The sequence below is a fragment of the Melanerpes formicivorus genome, unplaced genomic scaffold (assembly GCF_026170545.1).
Source record: "Melanerpes formicivorus ecotype bairdi unplaced genomic scaffold, bMelFor1.0.p_v2 SCAF_19, whole genome shotgun sequence".
Lineage (NCBI taxonomy): Eukaryota > Metazoa > Chordata > Aves > Piciformes > Picidae > Melanerpes > Melanerpes formicivorus.
The window spans coordinates 9,369,023-9,391,826 of NW_027142371.1; the positions used below are offsets into that span (position 1 = coordinate 9,369,023).

A 22,804-nucleotide genomic window follows, 5' to 3' on the forward strand; every position below is an offset into this window, starting at 1 on the left:
CCCTTTGCAATATGTGTACTTAATTAACTCAATAAAATGAGGTTTCCAAGCTCTGATCTGTAAGCTGACAGTGTGAGCACTACCTTATAAAGACTAAAGAAAAAACCCACTGTTGGGAGTCTAACGTCTCTGGGATGCTACGTTGGAAAATGTTAGGTTTCAAAATGTAAAAAAAGAAAAGTAATTGGTATGAATATTCAGCTAATTAAAGCATTCTGTTCAAACAGCTTAAGGAAGATTTGAAGGTCACTTAGACAATTTAGTTGGGTTTTTTTTGGGTAATTACACGGCTAACTTGGTTTACCTCAAAGTAGTAATTTTATGCTGTGTATAGCAAGAAATTAATAATGTAAAAATTCTGTCATAGTGCATTACAACTATGTTACACTTTACAGATTCAATACCAGTAATACCTTTAGGATGCTAATTTCTGGTTATGCCAAATGTTTGATCACGCATTTAGCTTGATTGCACTGTTCACTGTTGAAAATAACTATTGTCGGGTTTGACATAGGATACAATACAAATACAGCAGAGGCAATGGTTTGCACTCCTGCTATCTTGAGCCTGTTACGCTTTGCAATTTGGCTGCTGTTAATCCCAAATGATAATGCTCATAGAGAACATTCCAAGTGGTTTTCTAGCCTACTTTCCTGCTTGTCATTTAAAGGTGAGGTTACTTATTCATTATTCATTGTTACGCCCAAACTGTTCGTTTGAATGTCAGCTTGAGTTCTCTGGTCTGGGTTTTTCTGCTACGATGTAAATTTTGTGTTTCATTTTTCTCATATTTTGAGATTCTTTAGGCTCCTTTGATTGATTTCTACTTTTAATGACTTATCCTTTTTTCTTTTTTTTCCCTCTGTTTCCACTTCATACTCTTCTGAATGACTTCCCCATCTCTCTAGTGTTTTGCATTCAAATGAATCAAAATCTGTTTGATTTTGTAGAATGTCTTAGTCCCAGTCTAAGACTGCAGTCAGGTTTTACTTAAGCATAATTGGATACTGGGGTTTGGCTGCAAATAGATGTTTACTTTTAAAGTAGAAAAGGTATGAGAGATTTAATCAAGACTTGTAATATTCAATTACTGTGAGCACTTCAGCCAGACGTGGCAATACAGTTTTGATAGAATGTTTTCCAGGTTAATGTTCTGTTTCAAAAAATATTCTGCTTTTATGGTTTATGAATTTAATAATGTATTTCTTTATTACAGGGAGAAGAAAATGAAAATTCAGGATATTAAAAACAACATTAAAGAAGCTATAGAGGTAAACTTAAAAGCTATTTTGAATTATTCAAGGCTAGCTATTTAGACACTCTCTGCAATGTTTTCTTTTTGTTCCTTTGCAGACAATAGTGACAGCAATGGGCAATTTGGCACCTCCAGTTGAACTAGCCAATCCAGAGAACCAGTTTCGAATCGACTACATCTTAAATTTAGCTAACCAGATAGACTTTGATTTCCCACCGGTAAGTAGCTAATTCAGATTAGCTGCAGTCATGCATTTGATTGTATTTCAGTGCACTGTAGTAAATATTTACAAAAAAACATGAGTTGCTCTTTGGGAATGATTATCATAAGTGTCTTTGGTCAGTGCTAATCAAATAAGGTGTATGGCAACACCACTAGAATATTCAAGCCGATCCTATGTGAACACAGACTCTTGTCTGCTTTCTTGTGCTCTACTGAACTAGAGTTAAGGTGGACATTGTTGACTGTAAAGTTTGGATATTGTTTGGAATTGCCTTGCCCAGGAGTGAAGATAGACAAAGCAGTCTGTTGATGATTAGCTGGCATTTAGTGATACTGTATTTCTCTGTTTTAGAAGAATAGTAGTTAGTTTTCTTGCTGATTCAGGCATGTTCTCTGACAGCTGTGTCAGCCAGACTTTCTGCAAGGGCTCCACACACTGTGTCCTTGCCCCAACCCAGTCCTAGTTAATCATTTAAAATGCCAGCAGTCCCAGAGTAAATGCAGAAAGTGTAATTAATTTGGTTGATGGTACAACTTTGTGTCCATTCACAGTGTTTAATTTCTACTGTGTCTCAACAAGGTAGTAGCAGAAGCCTGTGAAAATAAGAGTTTGGAAACACTGAACCCTTAAACACTGAGAAGATATTTTTATTAATTACAGTGATGTATGTTGTACTTGCAGTAATATGGGAGTGCTCCAAAGCTTGTATACTCTCCATGTGCATTGTTCCAGAGGACTGAGGGTAGAAATTGCAGTGATGTAGTATGAAAATCATGATTTACACCACAATTTTGTATCCAGCAGTAGTCAGTCCTAGATGCTTGAAAGGAAAAGTGCAAGTGCTAATAGTAGTGAGATGTGGGATAGCTTTCACCACAGCAAGGTTTTCGTAACTCAGGTTTGTAAACATTATTGAACAAGCCAGTCTGTGAAACCAATGACAATTACCTTTGTGTAACTGTTGCTGCTTCTGGGAATTTCTCTGCTTTGGTCAGCCTTTATTAAGAGGAAAAAACCAAGCAACCAAACCCACATACATTGTGTACCATGCAGAAGTTGTGTGCTCTTGGCAAGTAATTGGAGTACTGGTGCTGCAGTCTTCAAATCCAGTCATTTTCAAGGTTCAGCGGGCATAGACAGGTTCATGGGAGGAGGAACATAGGTTTTTCCCTCTGGCTTATGAATTGTAATATTAATAATTTCATCTTAAAGAAACAGAGAATTTACTAGCTTTTTTTCTTCTTTTTTTTTTTTTAACATGACACCTCTTCAATTTTGATGCTTGTCCCTGTTGTTCATAGGAATATTCGGTCCCTTCACAGATGATCTGTCCTGCTAGCAGAACGAACAAAAATAGCATGCTTTGAAGATAGTTTTAGGAGAATATTCGAGAGAAAAGACAGTGGCTCCTTGCTCCACCCTGTGTTCCCTGGAACTGGCTTCATGCCCACAGCTCTCCTGTTGCCCATTGTTTTGTGATAGTTCAGGTTGTGGTCTGTAACAATGCTGTAGCATGGTCTTGGGACCTACCTTGTACTGAAATACTTGATTTTCCTTCTCTCCTCTATCTCAGAGGGTTGGGGGGGGTTTTCTTTTCTTTTTTTTTTGTCCTCCCCATTCAGTTCGAATGCAGTCGTTTAATTTCTTCTCCTAAGGAGGAGATTGTGTGTTGGTAATTGAATAAGCCGTCTGTGTGTGATACCATGAACTTTTTAATGGAGAAAGGATACATGGTAGCAAACCCTTAATGTCTAAAGCAATACCAGTACTTACCAGGTCCAAAAATAATTTCAAGTCCAGTGAATAGTCTTTCAGTTGAATGACTCACAACTTCAGAAATAACAGTGCTCCAATAGAACTAGTTTTTCTTCTCTGAGCAAAGATATTGTCTTAACTTTTTAAGCCCTGAGTCTACAGAGGTTTAGGTGTGTGCGTAACTTGGACTAGTGGCTGGCTTTGTTGGCATGATGAACTGTTTCATATGTAAATGTTTGTAGGGCTGAGGTTTTTAACTGGATATACATTAGCCACTAGTTTTGAAGGAATATTATTGGCTCCCTCAGTTCCCAACAGTTATACAAACTAATCTGTATCTGATTTCTGAGTTTCTACGAATGTAGGCTATAGTTGTTTGGTACCTGAACAACTGAACCTCCATTTTAACTGCACATTTTAAATCAAGTTAAGATCTCAAATATCCCTGGATAACAACTCTCAAGTGCATAGTATTGGAAATAAATGATCCTTGGGTACCCCTATAAATATAATTTTTACATTATTATACATTAATTAAAAGTACTCTGAAGAAAAGATAATTTTCTGCAAGTGGCAACGATAATCTTGTGCTAGTTATGCTTTCTATCTAAGGAAATTCTGACTAGCTGTTCTCTCCTACAGTACTCTAGTGGGAGAACTTAAACTGGCAGCTATTTAATGCACTTCCTATTTAATGTACTAATACAGAAGGGAGGGGGTTATTTAGCAATGTTATCTGTACGTGATGCTGTCGTATTTTGAATTGTAGAACTTAGTCTTCTCCGTTGTCTTCATGGAGAGTTGTATTTCAGATGATAGGAACACATAACTTTCCTCAGTATAGTATTTGATGCTGCTCTTCTCTGCCATAGGAAGAACATGAAGATAGGGAGTAAGAGCTCTCATGTACCAAGGAGACTTTTGAGGGTTTGGTCTACTTAGTGCCATGCTCTTTTAGAATGTAAGGCCATTTTGCTTCCCTTCAAATGCTCATTCGTCTTTTCCTAAAAATTAATTTGGTAAGCTCTCTAGAAGGCAATGCACTGAGTTAGCCCTAGGCTTGTGTTATTTCTCCTCCAACTATAGGAGATCTTGTTTAGAACAGAAGAGGCCTCATCCTTCTTTGCATAAGGGAGTATTTTAAAGGAAATTTAAAATACACACCAAAATCTGTGTTTATAAGTACATGTGGAGCTAGAACTCAAGTTTCCTAACTACAAGGTCCAGTGTAATGTGAAAGGCAGAACAAAGTAAAGGAACCATGTAGGAGACTGACAGTGTGATGATGGTTATAGGGGTCTGGGCTTACATAACCAAGATTCAAGGAGCAATTTTTGTATTCTGATATTCTAATACTTTTCTTAGTCTGCCTCCATCTGTTTGCTTTGCAGTTTGTGACATTTTGTATAAAGGATATTGTACTGAATTAAAACAAAACAAACAACAGCCACCCCTTGTCACCTACGGTGTGCCACACCATCCTACATCCCCCATGCCACCCCACACTGCACTGCAGACAATGCATCACCCCACAACTGACCATGTCACCCACACCACCACACCCACACTGCACCAGACCCTCCCACCCCACCCACTTTGGTCACAACAACCCCAAGAAAGCTACAGGCAGGCTTGGGGAAGAGTGGCAGCCTGGTGGAAAAGGATCTGGGGGTGCTGGTGGACAGCCAGCTGAACATGAGCATGCACAAGTAGCCAAGAAGGCCAACGGCATCCTGGCCTCTATCAAAACCAGTGTGTCCAGCAGGAGTAGGAAGGTGATCGTGCTGCTGTACTCAGTACTGGTGAGGCCACAGCTTGAGTACTGTGTTCAGTTATGAGTGCCATAGTGAAGACATTGAGGCCCTGGAGCGTGTCCAGAGAAGAGCAACAAGGCTGTGAGGGATTTGGAGGGCATGGCATACAAGGAGGGGCTGAGGGAGCTGGGGTTTTTTAATCTGGAGAAGGCTAAGGGGAGATCTTACTGCTCTCTACACCTACCTGAAAGGAGTGAGGCTGGTGCTGGTCTCCCATGTAAATAGTGATAGGACAAGAGGAAATGGGTTTAAGTTGAGCCAGGAGAGGTTTAGACTGGACATCAGGAAAAAACCGTCAGGTAAAGTTGCCATCCCTGGAGGTGTTAAAAAAGCATGTAGATGAGGTGCTTCAGGATATGGGTATTGGTCATGGTAGCTGGGTTGTGGTTGGACTCGATCTTGGAAGTCTTTTCTGACCTTAATAATTCTATGATTCTGTACCAGCTAGAACAGTGGCCTTTTTTTCATCCCTCTTTTTTTCAGTCGCTCTTCCAGAAGAGGAAAGGAAATGCTCTTCTTCTGTGACCATTTGTCGTTCCATGATGAACCAATTTGAACCAAACTGCCAAAAAACCCCTTTTATTTCAGATCACAGTCCCTTTATAATTCCCTAGTTTAAGTGAAATATTCAAAATAGCAGAATAGTATTTAAGCTACTTATTTTTAATTGATCTGGACTCAGCTGAGGAAGATGACTTGAAAATACTGCAATAGCTTCATAAAGATTGTATTCAAAAAGTAGCAAAATCAGAATATTAGCTTTTGAAATGCAAAATAACTGGGGAATGATTCCAGCCTGTGGCTCTCTAGATCTAGGAAAATTCATCATTAGGGGAGATGTGATCTTTTTTAGGGTGTTGGTGAAATTGTCTGCAGGCTTTTTGGTCCCTGTTTATTTTTTTTAATACACTGCTCCACTGTAGCTATTTTGAATCTCCCACTACCATGCTGCTGAATAGTTTTATTATGGTTTCTAAGTGATGTTCTTGAGGCTGAGCTTTACCACATACTGGCTTCAGCCTCAAAGCTAGCTTAGCATCTTTGCCCACATCCATCCCTTCCCTCTCCTCCCCACCATGATGTGCCACCCTCACTTGCACCAAAAAAAACCTCCACTGGGTCCCCAGCGTAAATCAGACCATTGAACAGATCCAGGTTAAAAATAACCCTGGTAACCCTTACTCCTCTCTTCTATTTTGGGGAGGTTATTTTTACAGGGATCAGTTTTAAGGTCTGGTTTACAAACAAGATGGCCCTTAGGCAGTGTGGTAGAAATTGTGTAATATGTCAATGTGCAGCAGGGTCAGAGGTAGGGTAGCAGGTCCTTAAAATGGCTTTGGCACCAAAGTTTTCAAGGAAGTAACAAGAATACACATTGAGTAAGAAAAGATGTAAACTGAGTTCTCTTTACTGCCAGAAGTGTTCCTTTGTTATGTAGGCAACAGAAGAAAATTATCTGTCCCTGTAGATAATCACCCTGATATGTCTAATGATAGATACATTATTATTCCTGCTAAGTACATCATGGAAGAAGAAGAGAGCTGTTCTGCTTTGGCAGCATCACTAACTTCATAGTGTAGGGGGGTTATTATTATTATTTCTTTAATGCTCTGTATATGTTGTTACCTGTAAAGCAGTGACAGTGCACATATCTTAGTGATGCATCTTCAGGTGCCAAATTGGTAGAAGATGTGGATTTGTGAAGTGTTTTTGACTCAGGAATGCTAATGTTGTTAGTAAAAAGGAATGGGGAGTATTACAGATGGTATCAGCGGCACGATGCGGTGCTAGATCCTATGAAATAATCTTGACTTGCTCTCTTTTCAAATCTCCATTATCTTATCTGCATGGCACAGCTCCTTCTAAGTGGACTCCTAGGTAATCCAATTGAGTTTACCTGATCAGAGTTTAACAGTACTTAAATAAAGCTGGTTTTCCTATCCTTTAATAGCAGAAATAAATTCCTGAGTACAGATTAATTAAAGAGTTCTTTTGAAGCCTTCTGTTAGTGTAGGGACTCTGAGATAGGCAGCCACTTTGTTTCTGTTTCTCATACTTAAAACACATAGAACTAGTAATGATTTGCAAATGAATCTCCTGAAACTCCTCTGGGTCTTGTCCACATGGGTGAGTGCCTGATATGAATATTTTATTGTCATGAACGAATAGCAGTATCTGGCAAATTCTGATATTGCCAACCTGCTTGGTGGAAGTAAGATACTTTTTTTTTAGCTTCAATCTGCAGTATCTTAAGTTTTAGTTAGGCTGCGAACTAGTCCATTACATCATACAAAAATATGTTAACACAAAGCTTTTTTCATTAATAATTTAAATGAAAATACATTGAGTGTAAGCATAAAGCAGTATCTCACTTATTTGCTGGCTAGACATTACTTTGCTAAGTGAAAACAAAGACTGTTGCAAAGCTCAGCTTTTAGGTTCCCAAGCAAATTCCTTTTGTGATGCAGTTTTCACAGTAGTTGTTACAAGGAAAGAAGAGCTTTGGGATGTGCAGGAATTCCCTGGTGCTCCCATGCAGGGGCTCAGGATGTAAGTGCAGTCACTCAGAGTTCTGTGGCCCTTAGCAGCTGGGAGGTGATTTCAGTACAAACAGCTTTTCAGTACCTTGCATTTTGCTAGTCCTCATTCTTTTGGTTCCCAAAACAAAGTCTTCAGCTTTTCTGCAAAGATTTTTTTTATTTCCAGAAAAGAACTTCCTTCTTTTTTTTTTTTTTTTTAAAAATCTACAGTAATTTTTAAAATAAAATGTCCAATCAGAAACTGTGCTTACTTATGTAATAAATAATATTTAATATGGAAAGTTCTTTCTTTTTTTACACCTAAGTGTAAAGCTGTTTAAGTAAAAACTATTTGTGCTCTGCATGTTTTGACTGCTCAAGTTTTCCAGAAATCAAAGCACTGACTGGGAACCTGGGTTTTTATGAAGTGAAAAAAACTATTTGTAGCATCCTGCAGAAAAATTCCCTGCTTAGTCTGTTTAGTTTGCTATACCATTCAGACGTTAAAGTTAGGTTCGCTTCATATTAAAACTGGAAAAAAGAAATAATATCCTTGCAAAGTACCAACTCACTGCTTCCACAGAACAGGATGTGTGGTGACTGGAAACAATTACTTAGTTCACCAGCTGCATTAAAAAAAAAACCAACCAACTTCTTTGGCAAAAATGTATTTTGATAAGGCTTTAATTTTGCTATACTTCATGCATGCATTTCGAATACCCTATTTAATAACGTTAATACACTCTTCATTGAAGTGGAACTTTGCGCTCTCCTCTGAAACAAAGATCATGGGCTGAAAGGAAATGTGGGAAAAGTGGCACTGCCTGGCTGGTGATGAAATAAAGTGAAAATAATTTAAAACCATAGATGTATAAAGTTGCTTACATGCATTTATACACTAGTCATCTGTTTAGAAAATGTAACACACACTGTGCGTATCAGGAATCAACATATTTAATGGATGCCAACTAATAAGCACAAAGTTTGAGTAATACTAATTTAACTATTATGCAGTAGGTTTGATTTTGATAAGTTACACCAGCAGTTCATATTTTAACTGAAATATAAAATTTGTCTTACTGTCTAGTAGTGAAGGTTGCAAACTTTTGTTAAGTTGTCTGTTTGTCCTCTTTTTCCTCAAATATAGGTTAAGGCTTCTGTTTTTCACCTTGGTTTAGAGTTTCTTTTCTTTCCAAGCTTTAATTTGTAGAAAAAAAAGCTTGAGAATCCATGTTTCTGAAGAAAGTAAAAAGCTATCACTAACAGCCTCTGTCTGTAGGAGGAATTTCATGAAGTGTTAAGGCTCTATTTAGTAAAATTACGTATTTGGGCCAGTCTTTAAGAAGAACGGTAATACTACAGTTCCTTGCCTTTAAATATAGGCTAAATAATGAGTACATCTGCATTGAAACAAGAAGGGAAAAAGGTCTCCCTTCTGACTTCTGTGAACAGAAATGAGATAAGTGTAAGAGCTAAGCAGCTTAACTAGTTAGTATTGCTTTTCTATATAGTGATTAGTCTCTTGATTTGTTCGCTGCAGTACTTCTCGCTACACCTGATTTGATTCTTAAACATGGCAACATCTGCAGAAACAGCTCTTGTCCCACCTTCTGGTGATCCAGATTTATTGCCAGAAACAGCAGTTTCTACTAGCAGAGAAAATGGAGATGCTATTACTTCTTGTGCTTCAGTTTGTTACATGCAATAAAATAAAACACATTGCGTGCACGAGATGAAGCTATTTCGGGCTAGAAAATTAAAGGAGGGTGCCTTTTGAATTCTTCAGTGCTTTTACCAAGGTGTTTTTATAGCTCTGTTGAAAGCCTTTAAAGTACCTCCTTAGATTGGAGCGTCTACAATCCAGACATTGACATTATCTGCACATGTTTTCCTTAGCGCAATTGTTTTCTAGTACACAAAATTGCCCTGTGGTTTGCTTTATTATTAATTCGTTTAGCATTTGAAACAAATGCCAGTGCCTTATTTGTTACTCATGTTTTTATCAAGTAAATTCCCCTCCATACAATATTTATAGGTTTGTAAGTTCATGTTTTGAAATTCATTTGAAGAAATGGTGACTACATTTCTCTTGATAGATCTTCTTAGTTTTTCCTCAGAGCAATCTTAAAGAACAAGGCCAGATTAATTCAGTTTCTGTTTAACTAGAAGAGCTGTCAGATGAACTAAACAGGAAATAGGCATAAATTTGGTATAGAAATTCTTAAGCATTTTCTGGTTTTAATCACAGTAAGAGACTATCACAAAATATTTGTGTGTGCATAGATGAAATAAAATTTTACCTGTGAGCCCATCTGGTAATGCAGTGACTTGAGAAGAATTTCTGTGAGAGGCTGTATGCAAGCTAACAATGTGTAAACGGACCGATCGCCCTGTGGACACGCTTTCTGGGCATATAATTAAAAGTGCCTTGGGGCATACTGTAATGTACAAAGACTTGGAAATGTGATGGTAAACATGCTCCTAAACATTACTTGGGTATTTTAATTTACATCATGTCAGCTGAGTAAAGGATAAACGTGGATGAGCATGGAATACTCTCTGTTCTTTTTCACATGTCCTTCAGTGCTAAGCTTACAGCTGTTTTTCATTATTCCAGTACCAAACACAGTATACTGTGGCATGGCTAAGTTGGGCAAAGTTACCTATTCACAACCCACCATCTGTGACTTCCCAACAGGGAGACTCTAACATGGAGCAGAGCCACGGTGGGGTGTTACAAAGTTTATGATAGAAGGGAGTGTTATGAAGTGTATGAAGTTACAGTGGAATTTAAAAAACATGTCAGGTCCTAAATCTTGAGAGAGATGCACAAGCACAGACCTCTTCCCTTGTCAAACTCTAATGGAAGTTGGCAAGTGCTCTCGTGGGAATGAAGATGTGAGGATGAACAGGTATTTGCTTGTGTGTTTGCTGCATGCGTGACTCTGAGTTTTGATCTTGCCACAGACCTGTTGTGCCTGTAGCTGACTGAAGCTGTTAAGGGTGGCATCTCTTCTGGCAGAGTCCTGCTGTTCAGAGAACCAGCATGTTGTCAGGGTTTTCAATTTGCCTTTGGAGTGTACATGACATTTCTTCAGTGGTCCAGTAAAAATTAAGGTGTCTTAAGATCCCTGCAAGCTGGGTAGCTCTTTGTTCCTAAAAGAAAAAATCCCAACAAATAAACAGAACTTTTAATTAAATCTCTTAAGTGTATGTGAGCTTGACTTCTAAATGTAGATTGCATTATAAGTCTGTGAATACCTCTGAATACAGATTGTGCTTCTTCAGCAAGATTGTAAGATGATTGGTGATCTGTCTTTGGAATTTGTCTAAATTTAGTATGAGGAGGAACTATTTCATCTTTTACCCTTTTCCATTGGTGGAAATTTCGGACAAAGCCAGGCTTTTTTGTTTCCAGCCTGAAAGTGGGGCATCAAAGTTGCAGTACGGTCCCAGGTTCAACTCATTATGTGAAATGGTGTTTGTTTGTAGCACTGCAAAAAGGTAATTTTGGACTATTTGTTTTAAGTTTATTATGTGTTCATTATAGAAAAAGCAACTAGATGGCATAGTATGGAAGGCATTTTCCAAACAGTCATTTAAGGCTCAAAGCAAATTTCTCAGAGTTTTAATCGCTCTTAATTCCCAGCCAGAGGTCTGCAAAAATGGCTGATGGTTGAAATGCCTCTATTACTGCTCTCTACTGCCTTTTTATTCTCTCAGTAAAAATAATCCATTAATGAATTGCCTTCTTCACATGTGTGAGCGTGCTCTGAAGAAGCAGAGGAACATGATTGCTCTGTATAAAATTGCGGAGGAATCTTGACAAAATGGAAAGAAGTGCCCACATCTGCCAACTTATACCATAGTGCTCTCACCAAAAGTGAGTTCTTCCTCCCAAATGAGCATGATGTACTTCAAATAGGAGTTGTGTGAAAGGATTAAATCTTGAGTCGTGTTCTAGTATCTACAGATTAAGCTTCTGTGGTGATTAAGCTTCTTGTGAAAGTAGAAATAAAAGGGAAGTAGTCTGATACTATGTTAGTGAGGCCTTTTAACAAAGGCACTTTGTAGATTATGGGTATGGAACTGTGTGTTGGCACATTTCTCAAATACTGTGGTGTTTTGAAACTCTTAACAGAGAAAAATGAAAGTTCAAACTTATGGGAGTTTCTTATATAAACCTCCCTTTCCCATTGTCCATTCTTTGCCACCACATGCAGCTGTGAAGATACCCTAAGCAGAAGCCCAACGTATTTCAGCATTGTTCTTATTTCTTAAGCATGAAAAACTATTGACAATGCAACTTGAATCCTTGCTGAAAACATTTCTGATTCAGTTATGGGAAGTGCTGAGTACTCTGGCCTCTCCCAGAGAGTTTTGTATTCAGCTCTGGACACATGCCAGTAACTGGAGAATATCTTCAACTATTTGTAGGTATGTGTTTCCTTTGTGATATCATCAGCATATTTTCCCTAAAATAGCAAGCAATAATTAACACTTGTTCACACCATTAGGAATGCAGATGTTTCCCTATTCAAACAAGTGGCTTATTAAACTGTCTGATTTGACAAATTTAACACTTTCTGGTGTCCCTGCCCAAACACAGGGAGAGTGACAAGGTGCCATCAGTTTCCTTCTCTGCACGGCCTTTACAGGTAGTAGTAATCACGTAGTTTCAGATATGAACAATGAAAAATCAATTTATTGTGTATTTACCTATCCTGGAAGGAGAAAATAAACTTACACAGTTTGCCTTGGAATGCACTGTGCTGCCTTGCCATCCTGTGACCTTGTGGTTCACTTTCTGATACAGTTTATTAGTGGAATGCAGCAGAACTGTCATGAAAGAAAGCTTCATGTGCCCCCACTTTGCAGAGTAGGCTTGTAAAGTGGTTTGAAACCAGTGGTCAGTGTTACTTTTACAAGTTGCACATGTTGGGAAGCAAATGTCCTCCAAAACACAGTTTTGCAGCTAGGAGTTGGTTTGTTTTGGCCTTTAATCATTAGGTTTGCAAGTAGATGACCTATTTGAAACTCTTATTATGAAATGTGCAACTCCATGGGACAGTGAACTTTGCCCAGGAACTGAATCCCAGTGTTAACCACAACATTGTGTAACGGTCGTACACACCTTTTAGTAGGGAAGGGTTTTTTTCAATGACATTGACTTCTGCTGGAATTAATAAACTGTCCTAATGACAGCTCCACCCTAGATTTTATTTTGCAAAGAAAAGGTAATGTTGCATGCCCATGCTAAGGTTCCTGTGCATATGGTGTCCTAGTGACAAGAACTGTGCCAGTGTATTGGTCCCTGCCAATATCCTGATGTCTATAAAATGTTGCTTCATAAACATTTTTATAAAAATCTCTTGGGTATTTCTGTATCTGGAGGGAACAAAACCTTACAGACAGTATGTCCTGTTTTTCTCTTTTGTTTTCTACTTATATTTTATCCTTTTAGAATGCCTCTCAAAAGCTGATCTTGGTTCCTTTATTTTTACCCAGGTCTGGAGTTTGTGTCTTGAGGATTACTTTTCTGAACAAATAAAATGCTCAGCCTCCAAGTCCTTTAACACTTTGTCTGACTTGAATCATAATAAACTCACTGTTTACCTGCTATCATCTGTATGATTTGCTGATATCTTCTAATAGAAATAGGTTTTGAACTTGATTAGATTCTGCATTGCCCCTGTTCTAATCCAGAGCTAAGATCTTTCTGGAACAAAGTGCCATTTTCCAAGCATTTCTTCTACATGATCATTTCTGCTAATGGGGTTTTTTTTCTCTAGAGGTCTGTGTAGATTCCTGTAAGTGAATACAAGCAATTTACAAATGTTGTGTATTGACTCATTGTATTGGGAGGCTTTGAGCAGATGAAGGAAGTGTCATCTAATAAATAAAACACTAGAACTGAAATACATTTCTAGGACTTTTTAAATACCATGCTGTTACAGTATGATGAGAGATGAGGCTTCCTCACCATCTGCAGGTTGTGGTCCATGCTACTTCAGTTAACTGAATAAGACCAGAGAAGGTTTACTCAGTGGATTTTCTCAGAGTTTTTTATAGTTTCACAGAAGCATAGCCCGTTAGTTAGGGATTGTGCCCGGAATTCAAACTATGCCCCTGCCCAGCCTGAATTCATTCAAAGTCAAGCCCTGTTTGTTCTGGTCAGATTTGTGTTACGCTGCCATCCTTGTGAGTTCTACATAGGCATTCCTCCCTCTTCGGGGCCATGTTAGTTCTTTGACAAGTGTAAAGTCTGGTCTTGTGGTAAACGCTACAATCTTGACATAGATCTTAGGAAGAGTTCAATTCTCACCTTCCTTGGTGATGCCATGCTGTCATCACTTCTGTTGACTTTTGTTGCTTTGCACAGCTTCAGCTATAGGTTAAACAGGATCTTGGGTGGATATTGTTTAACTGCAGCCTTATATTTTAAGTGGAAAATAACATAACCTTTTTGTCTTTTTTGTTGTTGTTGTTTTGTTTTAAATATGCATAGGGTAAGAATGGATGATATGACCATACTTAGCAAATACTATGTGTCTCATTTAGAACTTAGCATTTAAATCCTGTTTATTGTGGAATGTCATCTCAAACCAGATTGGTATTTGGTATTATTTGTTTCTTTTAGCTGTTTAGTTAGGAGTTCCATTTTATAGTGCAAGAGAAACCTGTGTTGATGCTGCTGTAGGGTCTGTTATGTTAGAATGTGCCAGCAAATGAATCAGCGTTATGGAAACAAGAACCAGACATGTAAGGACTAGTTTTCTGGCTGTTTCTTTCCAGGAAATTTGCCTGCTACTTTTAGTTAATTTGTTTCCTAACTAATTATTTTTAGAGATCTCATACAAATTATACCTATTTAACTAAAAAAAAAAAAAACCAAAGCCCTGTTGGTAACTTGAGTTTTCTAGTGGCTTCTAAAGCCCCAGTTTTACCTAAATACATAACAAATCTTGTGGTTTTCCTTGCCTTCCCAGAGAGTAGCCCCAGGCTACATTCCATGACTCAAATGGGATGCTGAGGATTTCTTATGTTAGTCTTTTTCTTAAATATTATTTCAGAATTGTGGTTAGTGTAGGTGTATTGGGCAGGAGGGAGAATCTGTTATTTTTTGCAGCTAGCTACTATGCCTTAATTCCACAATCAGTCGCTAGTATAAGCAGACTTCTAATAAAGCAAGGGTGCAATTCTCTAAGCCTGGTTCCAGCTTTTTTTTGGTGAACACCTTTCTAATTTAGAATTGTGTAAGCTGGGTCAGCATTAGTCCCCAAATGTGTGATGGTAGTTGATCTGGCCTAAAGAAGGAGGTTGTTTTATTAATAAATAGCCTTCCTATTTGGCTGTCCTAAGTCATGTAGCTCAGTTTTAAAAACAAAATCAAGTTGGTGTAATAATCTATTACTCATTATTACGCATTTTGAAATGCCAATAAAAAGTTCAAAGAATGTGGCTTAACTGTCCTTGTGGGATGGAAAAATAATTTAATAACCATATTGGAAAGATTGCATAAGTATTGCTGGTTATAGTTCAGATTAGCAAGACAGACATAAAGGCAGTATTAAGTATTTTATTGCTAATGTGACTGAACAAAGAACAAACACTGATCATTATCCTGTTACTGTAATCCACGTTTTAGAAGTTAAGAGATGCCCTAAAAGTACATGGAGGACTCTCCTGAACAATATTTAACTGTTCTGTTAAACTAAATCCTAGGCTTTTCATTATCAATGTGTTTATGGTAGGGCCAGGAACTGGATTTACTTTTCATCCCATTTTAAGAGTCAGATTGCAGAAACTACTCCAAAGGTTGCTTCCCAAGGTATGATGGAGTTTGAAAGTTGTTTAAAGTAATTGCTTTATATCAGTTCTCTACCAGAATGTCATACTCACAATTGCATGATCACATAATCACACATGAATCTCATACCTACCCAAAAAAAGAATGGTATGAAAATCTGCATCACTACATTTACTTTAAGATGCCATTATGCATCTTTAAGCTGCCACTTACAGTTCAGGTGCTGACATTCCAGTAGGAAAGTTAATTGTTTTTAAAATAAGTTTTCAAGGGATCCTTGAAAGTCACGTTTGGATGTGGCCCCTTTGTACTAAACTGATAGGAAAAGAATCTGAGACTGATAGCCCAAGAGAGGGAGTCATTCCAAAGCTAAGTTAATGGAGGAGCCTTGAAGCAGTAAAATGGCTACCTGAAATAATACTGGTTTTCTTTAAAATATTTCCACTTATGGCAACAGGATGAAATATATAAATAGAATATATAAAGCCATTGTTTTAAAGATGATGTGCTGTCCTGGATGCAGAAAAGCTGATTTAGAGTGAGTTAACCTGAGCCACTTAAAGTCAGAATAAAAGTATCTAGTCCAAAACACTTCATCATAAGCTCTGAGAGTCCATGGCTGTTGATAGAAGTCATGCCCATAGTAGTGTGTCTATTTAAGACAGTGGGCTACTGCTGTATTTTCTGAGTCTCTTCAGAGTTGTTAGACTAATCGCCAGACACACATTTAGATGTCCACACACTTTTGTTGGAGTCAAAATGTATTTTTTACATACAAAAGAGAACAGGCTTCTGGATGTGTTTTGTACTTGTTACAGGTTCGGCATAATGGGTGCACTGAAGTCTAGGTCGTGTGCTTTCATTGTGTGTCTTCTTTTTTTTAAGGTTGACACAAAACATGATCTGGCTTTGTTTCACTATATTTCTTCTGTAGTTTGATATCTTTATACACTGTAAAAGAATAAATTCTGCAGATACTTTGGGTTAAGCGAGGTACAGATGTCTACATAGACCCCAAAGATTCTCACTAACCTGGAAAATCAAGTAAAGCTTAATCATTTGCTCCTTTTAAGAATTGCTGAAGTAGTGTTTCACTGAAGAAAAAAATAATCTTGTCAGCCAAATCAGTCGTAGAATCAATAAGGTTGGAAAAGACCTCAAAGATCATCAAGTCCCACTTATCACCCAAGACCTCATGACCATGGCACCAAGTGCCACATCCAGTCCCCTCTTGAACATCTCCAGGGACGGTGACTCCACCACCTCTCTGGGCAGCCCATTCCAATGGTTAACAACTCTCTCTGTGAAGAACTTTTTCCTCACCTCAAGCATAAACTTCTCCTGTCGCAGTTTGAGACTGTGTCTTCTTGTTCTGGTGCTGGTTGCTTGGGAGAAGAGACCAACCCCCTCCTGTGCGGTGGAGTTGTGAATTAAAGAACAAATATTACCTAATAGTATTGATTATTAAAAATACCAACAGAGTCATAACAAATGTAAAGTTAACAGTTTTTTAAATACACAGCTGAACTCAAAATGGTTGAGAAACAGTTCTTGTAGTGTTACAGAATGTTGAACTCAAAACACTTAAGAAAGCCAGCTGAACTTGTAGTCAGGTTCTAAAAAATGTTTGCAGTTTTTGTTAATATGCTACCATTTGCTGTTCTCTACAACACTACCAAGACAGATTCATGGGATTGTTTCAGCTGAAACTCTCCAGGGATGGTGACTCCACCACTTCCCTGGGCAGCCTTTTCCAGTCTTTGATGACTCTTTCAGTAAAGAAATGTTTTCCTGAACCTGGCCTGACACAACTTGGGGTCATTTCTCCCTGTCCTACCGCTAGTTACTTGGGAGAAGAGACCAGTATGTTATTGCCAACTCTCTTCATGCATGATCCATTTTGCTGATACTGTTTTCATTCTTTCAGGAATTCTATGAACATACGAAAACACTTTGGCAAGATGAAGGTGTGAAAGCCTGCTATGAGAGATCTAATGAATATCAACTGATCGATTGTGCACAGTAGTGAGTATTCTGTTCTGCTTTATATCGACTACTACGTACAAAAATTGTAACTGAATATTAATGTCAGTGATTTGAATGTTCTTGATGGTTGCTTTTCCTTACCTTGGAAAAGGAGTGTATGCTGTGTAATGAATTCTTGGTAGTCACCTCTTCAGAGAGGCAGGAAAAACTAGTGTTTGTTTAGAAAGTGATATCTATACTGCAAACCTTGCAAATGCTTCCAACACAATTGCAGTAGTCAGTTGTATTGTCTCAGAGATCAGATCTCCTGCTTCTTCCCCTTTCCAAATGACAGTTTCAGATACTGCAGCAAGTTTTATTGAGTTGGAAAGTAATTTGGTGTGAAACATGCCCATGTTTATAGCTTTTGTCTTTAGTGTAGTTTGTTTGTCTGAGAACAGAGATGGAAACAACAATCACGTGCAGCAGCCTGTGATCAGTCACCAAGACTTCTGCTTGTATACCTTCGTGCACATATCTGAGAATGATTGGTTCTCTTTTGCTGTTTGTGCCACTGAAAATTAGCATTGCCACGAGAGACTGCTGCATGTTTGCAGTTATTTATCACATACAGCAATATAGTATGGTTCAGAACTGTTTTATGGCAAGATGTCTGTGATAATTATGACCATCATGGCATTTCTGGTGTGTATACTCAAGAACTGCAGTACTTTGGAAGATTAATGGTTAAAATGGTTCTTTGTTAGTTTATGTTCTCTCTATTTTTTAAAGAGAAGCTAAAAATAAGGTTTTAATGGTCAAGTAAACGCAGGTTTCTCATTTCACATGATGGTGCACAACTGCAGTTTGTCTGTGACTGTGTCTCTTAGAAAACATTTGATGAAATCAAATTTGTAAGGTTCTTTTGTTGTTCTTTTTTTCTTTTTGTTTCTTGTTTAGGTAGACATAAAGGTAAATTGAAAATTAGCTCTGTTTGAAAAGAGACCAGGGAGATAATTTTACTATGACTTGCACAGCTCCAGGTCTTTAGGAGCCTCTTTGAAGTTTTGCCATTGTTTCCAGTATGAATTTGTTTGATGTGTAGCGATGTCTTTTGCATAAGTGACTAATGTTTGATCATTTGGTGTGGATCTTTTTGCAAGTTAGGTTGCTACAAAATAAAAACCATTGCAAGACTTTCATTTTCTGACAACTATCCAGTAAATGTTGTCTTTCTAGTTTAAAGCTGATAGAAATGAGGAAAAACCCTAGTTGTCTTTCTGATAGTGTTTTGTTTTCTGTTTGTTTCTGGTCAGTGTTTGTTAATAGTCAACTTCTATGACAGGAAGAAGTAAATATTGTTAAGCACTAAGGAGGTTTTGTGTTGCCCTGTTTTGGAAGAGGAACAAATTTTGTTCTGCTCTGAATGCACAGAAGAAAGCTAAAGTTCTTATCATCCCTGATTGCTGGACGTTGACTTTTTCATGGGTCAGCAGGGGGTTGGCCTTCGTGGTGGTTTTACCATCCTGCTCCATCTAGTGGAACACTTCATTCTACATCATGGGCTGTTGAGCTAAAAATAAACCTTGTACATTGCTGAGAAGTTACAGCTTCCCCCCCCGCCTCTAAGATACCATTGCTGCTGCCTCCTAAAAATATTTCATAATTCTATTATTTATTCAATTTTATTGCCTCATTTTCAATCATAAAGATGCACTTTTAACAACAAAATATGCAAATTAAGTTGTGGGGGTGTTTTAATGGCAAAATATTTGCTTGGATCTTAATGCCATTTTGAAATTCTGAATGTGTTTTTATTGTATTGAAATTTCAAGGGATCTGACAAAAGTTACTTCCTGTAAAATCTGACAGGATTGATACCTTGAAATTAACTTGGTAAGCACACTCTAAGAAAGCACAGTAAAGGCAAACTATAAAACATAGCTGAGAAATAACCAAGTGAGTCCTATTTTAATTCCAGTGTGCAGGATACTCTCATTAGGACTAATAGAAGTCAAAAGAGAAAGCTGAGCAAACTGTGTTGAAGTTTTCACTTCTTTCAGAGAAGACTCTTGGATTCTAAATGCCTTTCCATTTGAAGTTTCTGTTTAAAATGAGAAAGATGTGCTTAAAGTGGAAGGCAGAAAAATGCCTTTTCTCTTTTAAGATCAATCTTGCTTCCAAAAATCCCTTCTTGCTCTTGGAGAGTTGAATGAATTCTTAAATACTAATAGATTCATTGTTCAGTGCATTACTTCAATATTCTGAACAATGTTCCTTTTTCACAAAAATTAGCTTTTTATAGCTGTGTCTACATGAGCTGATTTGTTTTTAATTGTCGTTTTGTGAAGCTCATTTAACATTCTGCCTTTTTCTAAAAAAGCAGGGGTTTCACTCTTGAAAGTGACACAGTTTTGTGTAGGAAGTTTTGCAAGGAGTTTGTGCTGAGTGTTTAAAAATCAATTTTGTCTATATTCTGGCAGGGAACAGTGAGGAGTGAGTATCTCAGAGGGCTTTGTTTGGCTTTCAGAAATGTTAATATCAAAATGCAATTAATTTCTGTTGCTGCCAAACCTGCAAGAAATGTCTGCAGAGCTTCTTCAGGGGTCTTGAGTTTAGGGTCTGGTCCATACTGCCTGTCCTCAGGGAGTGGGCACATTTTATGTGGCTTGTGGTCTGCTTATGTGGCAGCTGTTCCAGGCAGCAGACTGCAGCAGCACCCGGCATCCTGCCTGCTGTCCTTTGGGAACTGGCCCAAGTCCTTTCTCTCTGCTTATTTCCATCTTTTCTTAATGGTGTGATGGGTGGCAGTGAGGTACTGGGAAGGCCATAATGACTTTACCTAGTTCCTTTCTGTTCAGCATTGCTGTGACAACTACTCAGCTTTTCATGGATAAAAAATGGTTCTTCATGTGGGCAACTTAGCTATAGGCCAGCAGAAGGTCCTGTCGGTTATGGGCTGTATGGCATAGCTGTAGGATGCTGGAGCTCTTGCAGAGGCCCTTGGGAGCTTGCCTAGATGAACACAGCAGGACAGGGAGGATCCACTTAGTGCCTGGTGTCCTCTCCCAGGAAAGTGGGAACAAATAAAGTTGCCAGTCTAACATTGCATCTTGCCTAACCTGAGTGTTGGTATATAGAGTCTGGCAGTGGTACTTGTTACCTGCTCCTGAGCAGTAACTTACGCTACAACACTTCCTACTGACTCGACACAGTTTTTCCATGTCTCCCCATAAGAAGTTTAACATTAATACCTGGTTTTATCGTTGCTTCACCAAGTTCCTGGTTACAGTAGCTCAGAAAAGACAGCTTTCCCCAAACCCACAGGTACTGTAATGACTTTCCATTTAAACTGCGGTTGGGATCTTTAGAGGTGTGAAGCTGATAGGCCTCATCAGTAACCTCATCTGTTGGAGAGGCCTTCTGGTGTCTAGCCCCTTATCCTCCACCTCACTGGCTAAATGCAAATGTCACTTCAGAGGAGCCCTGGTCATTTTGAAAGAGTACCTGCCTCTGCTCATCATGAGCTTTTCTGGAATTCTGCCCATGCCTATCTTACAGTCTCGAGGGGCAGAGAAAGGAGACTATTTCCCTCTTCTTAATTGGACTTTACCAAGTAATTTCAATTCTGCTTTTAGAACAGCATGATCTGGGAGGTTGTCACAAGTTTCTGTCCAAGAGGTATGTATTTTATCTTTGAGGAGGGAGCAGTTTCTAAGAGGAGACCAAATCTTGTTGCTCTTGCATCTTGTGGGGATGTATACAGAACAGAATGAATGTTTGTGCTGAAGCTGCCACGTGATACCGCTCCTGGCTAATAATAAACAGAAGAATGCAGAAGTGCCTAGAATATAGAAAATCTCGATGGTGATAAATAAGTGATTTACCATCCTTCATATTTCATTCCTGAAGGCACAGGATTGAATTTTCTTTACAATATATTACTTAATATTACAAATACAGGAGTCTTTTCCACTGTAATGTGCCAAGACCTGCTTGTCAAATCTATGCCTCCTGTCAAACATAAACAAATATGATCCCTTTGAAGTTCTGTTGTTGCTAATAGTTCTATCTCTGTTTTCATTTGAGGAGCCTCATTCTTAAAGCCTCACAAACATGCAGTATAGTAGTCAGAGTAGGTGCTCTTTGTGGCACAGGGGCACAAAGGATGCTAGCACCATTCTGTAATGTTTGACCCAAAGTCTGCGGATGTCTCGAAGAAAATTGCTTTGATGTCAGTAGCCATTGGATTAGTTATGTGGCAAATTAAAAGCAAAGCGTGGGTACACATGCCTCCTAGTGCTTTTTCTAGACTTGCTAATATTAAACCATGCCCACAGATCCTTGATTTTGTTTATTTTTTCTTCGCTTGGCTTAGTTAGGCTCTTTGGCCACCAGTTTTGTGCTTCATTTTACACTGTGCTTTCTCTCCATATCTTCTAGCTGATGCTTCCTGGTTTTGGCTGGGGTGGAAAAGGAAGTAATGTGAGAGACAGCCTTTGCAGCGCATTTCACACCCTCCAATATCAGGAAGGGCTGGAAGTAGCATGAGGGAGCCCATTCTCACGCTATTTCCTGCTGCCGGCCAAGCCGGCTTTTCTCCTGCCGCCTGCCATTTCAGGGAAGGAGTAAGCACGGGGAGGTGGCTGAGCTTAGGTGCAGGGTCATGTTTCTCAAACTTCAGCACCAGCAGAGCCACTCTGATAGCTTGAAACTGTCAGGCTGCTCTAGAAGAGTTTTATGAGGAGTATTTCTTAAGATGTTTGTTTTTAAAATAGTTATCAAAGAAAGGAGGGGAGTGCAGCTATTAGCTGACTGCTGTGCAGGGCTGTGAAAGGATCAGCAGATGTGGACACACTGTTTTTTTAATTCATAATTTGTTATGGGTTATAAATTCTTTATATTTTTATTGAGATTTATGGTGTGTTTTATTTCTAGATTTGCTGACTTGTAGCGAGCAATTAAGGGCTCAGATCTGAGTAGTTAATGATTTTCTTCCATGTTGATTTGACTTTGTGACAAAGTTCCTTTCATGGCACATGTAGTAAAGTGAGCTTGCTGAAAGTCTCACCTTTTTAAATACAGGGGCTGATTTATCAGTGCAACTACTGTTAGTCTACTTCCTTATTCATGTTATTTATATTTATTTTTTCTTTCTACTTTCTTTCCACCCTGTGATTTTGGCAGAGTAGCTGCTCTTGTCTCCTCCAGCTCTGCAAGCTCTGTCTGTGTGCTCGCATTCAGCACGACAGGAATTTCCCTGGCCTCTATTCCTGGCATAGTGGAGCTTCTTATGGACAGTCACAATTATATTGTTAAGCATTTCCATGAGGAAGAATAGTATTCATGTCCCTTTTTGCTGATCTAAAACTGATGAGCTTGCCTAGTGCTCTGTGAATTCTTTGGCAAGCCAAGGAATAGACCCAGATCATCCTTCTAATCCTTAGTCTTGATTATAACAGC

The 22,804-nt window shown here is 38.5% G+C and overlaps 1 protein-coding gene and 1 long non-coding RNA gene across 5 annotated transcripts in view; one reads left to right on the forward strand and one right to left on the reverse strand.

Moving 5' to 3' along the window:
- GNAS (GNAS complex locus) overlaps positions 1-22,804 on the forward strand; it is a 149,373-nt gene that overhangs the window by 93,439 nt on the left and 33,130 nt on the right. For all 4 annotated transcript variants that reach the window (XM_068150017.1, XM_068150018.1, XM_068150020.1 and 1 more), the window contains exons 3-5: positions 1,217-1,271; positions 1,354-1,473; positions 17,304-17,401. In XM_068150017.1, the coding sequence (XP_068006118.1) occupies positions 1,217-1,271; positions 1,354-1,473; positions 17,304-17,401 (273 nt within the window). The remainder of the gene's footprint in view (positions 1-1,216; positions 1,272-1,353; positions 1,474-17,303; positions 17,402-22,804) is intronic.
- Positions 2,793-5,249, reverse strand: LOC137447127 (uncharacterized). The gene is made up of 3 exons (XR_010988796.1): positions 5,232-5,249; positions 3,009-3,128; positions 2,793-2,813 (listed from the first exon to the last, which is right to left on the reverse strand). It is a non-coding gene; the product is annotated as an uncharacterized lncRNA (long non-coding RNA).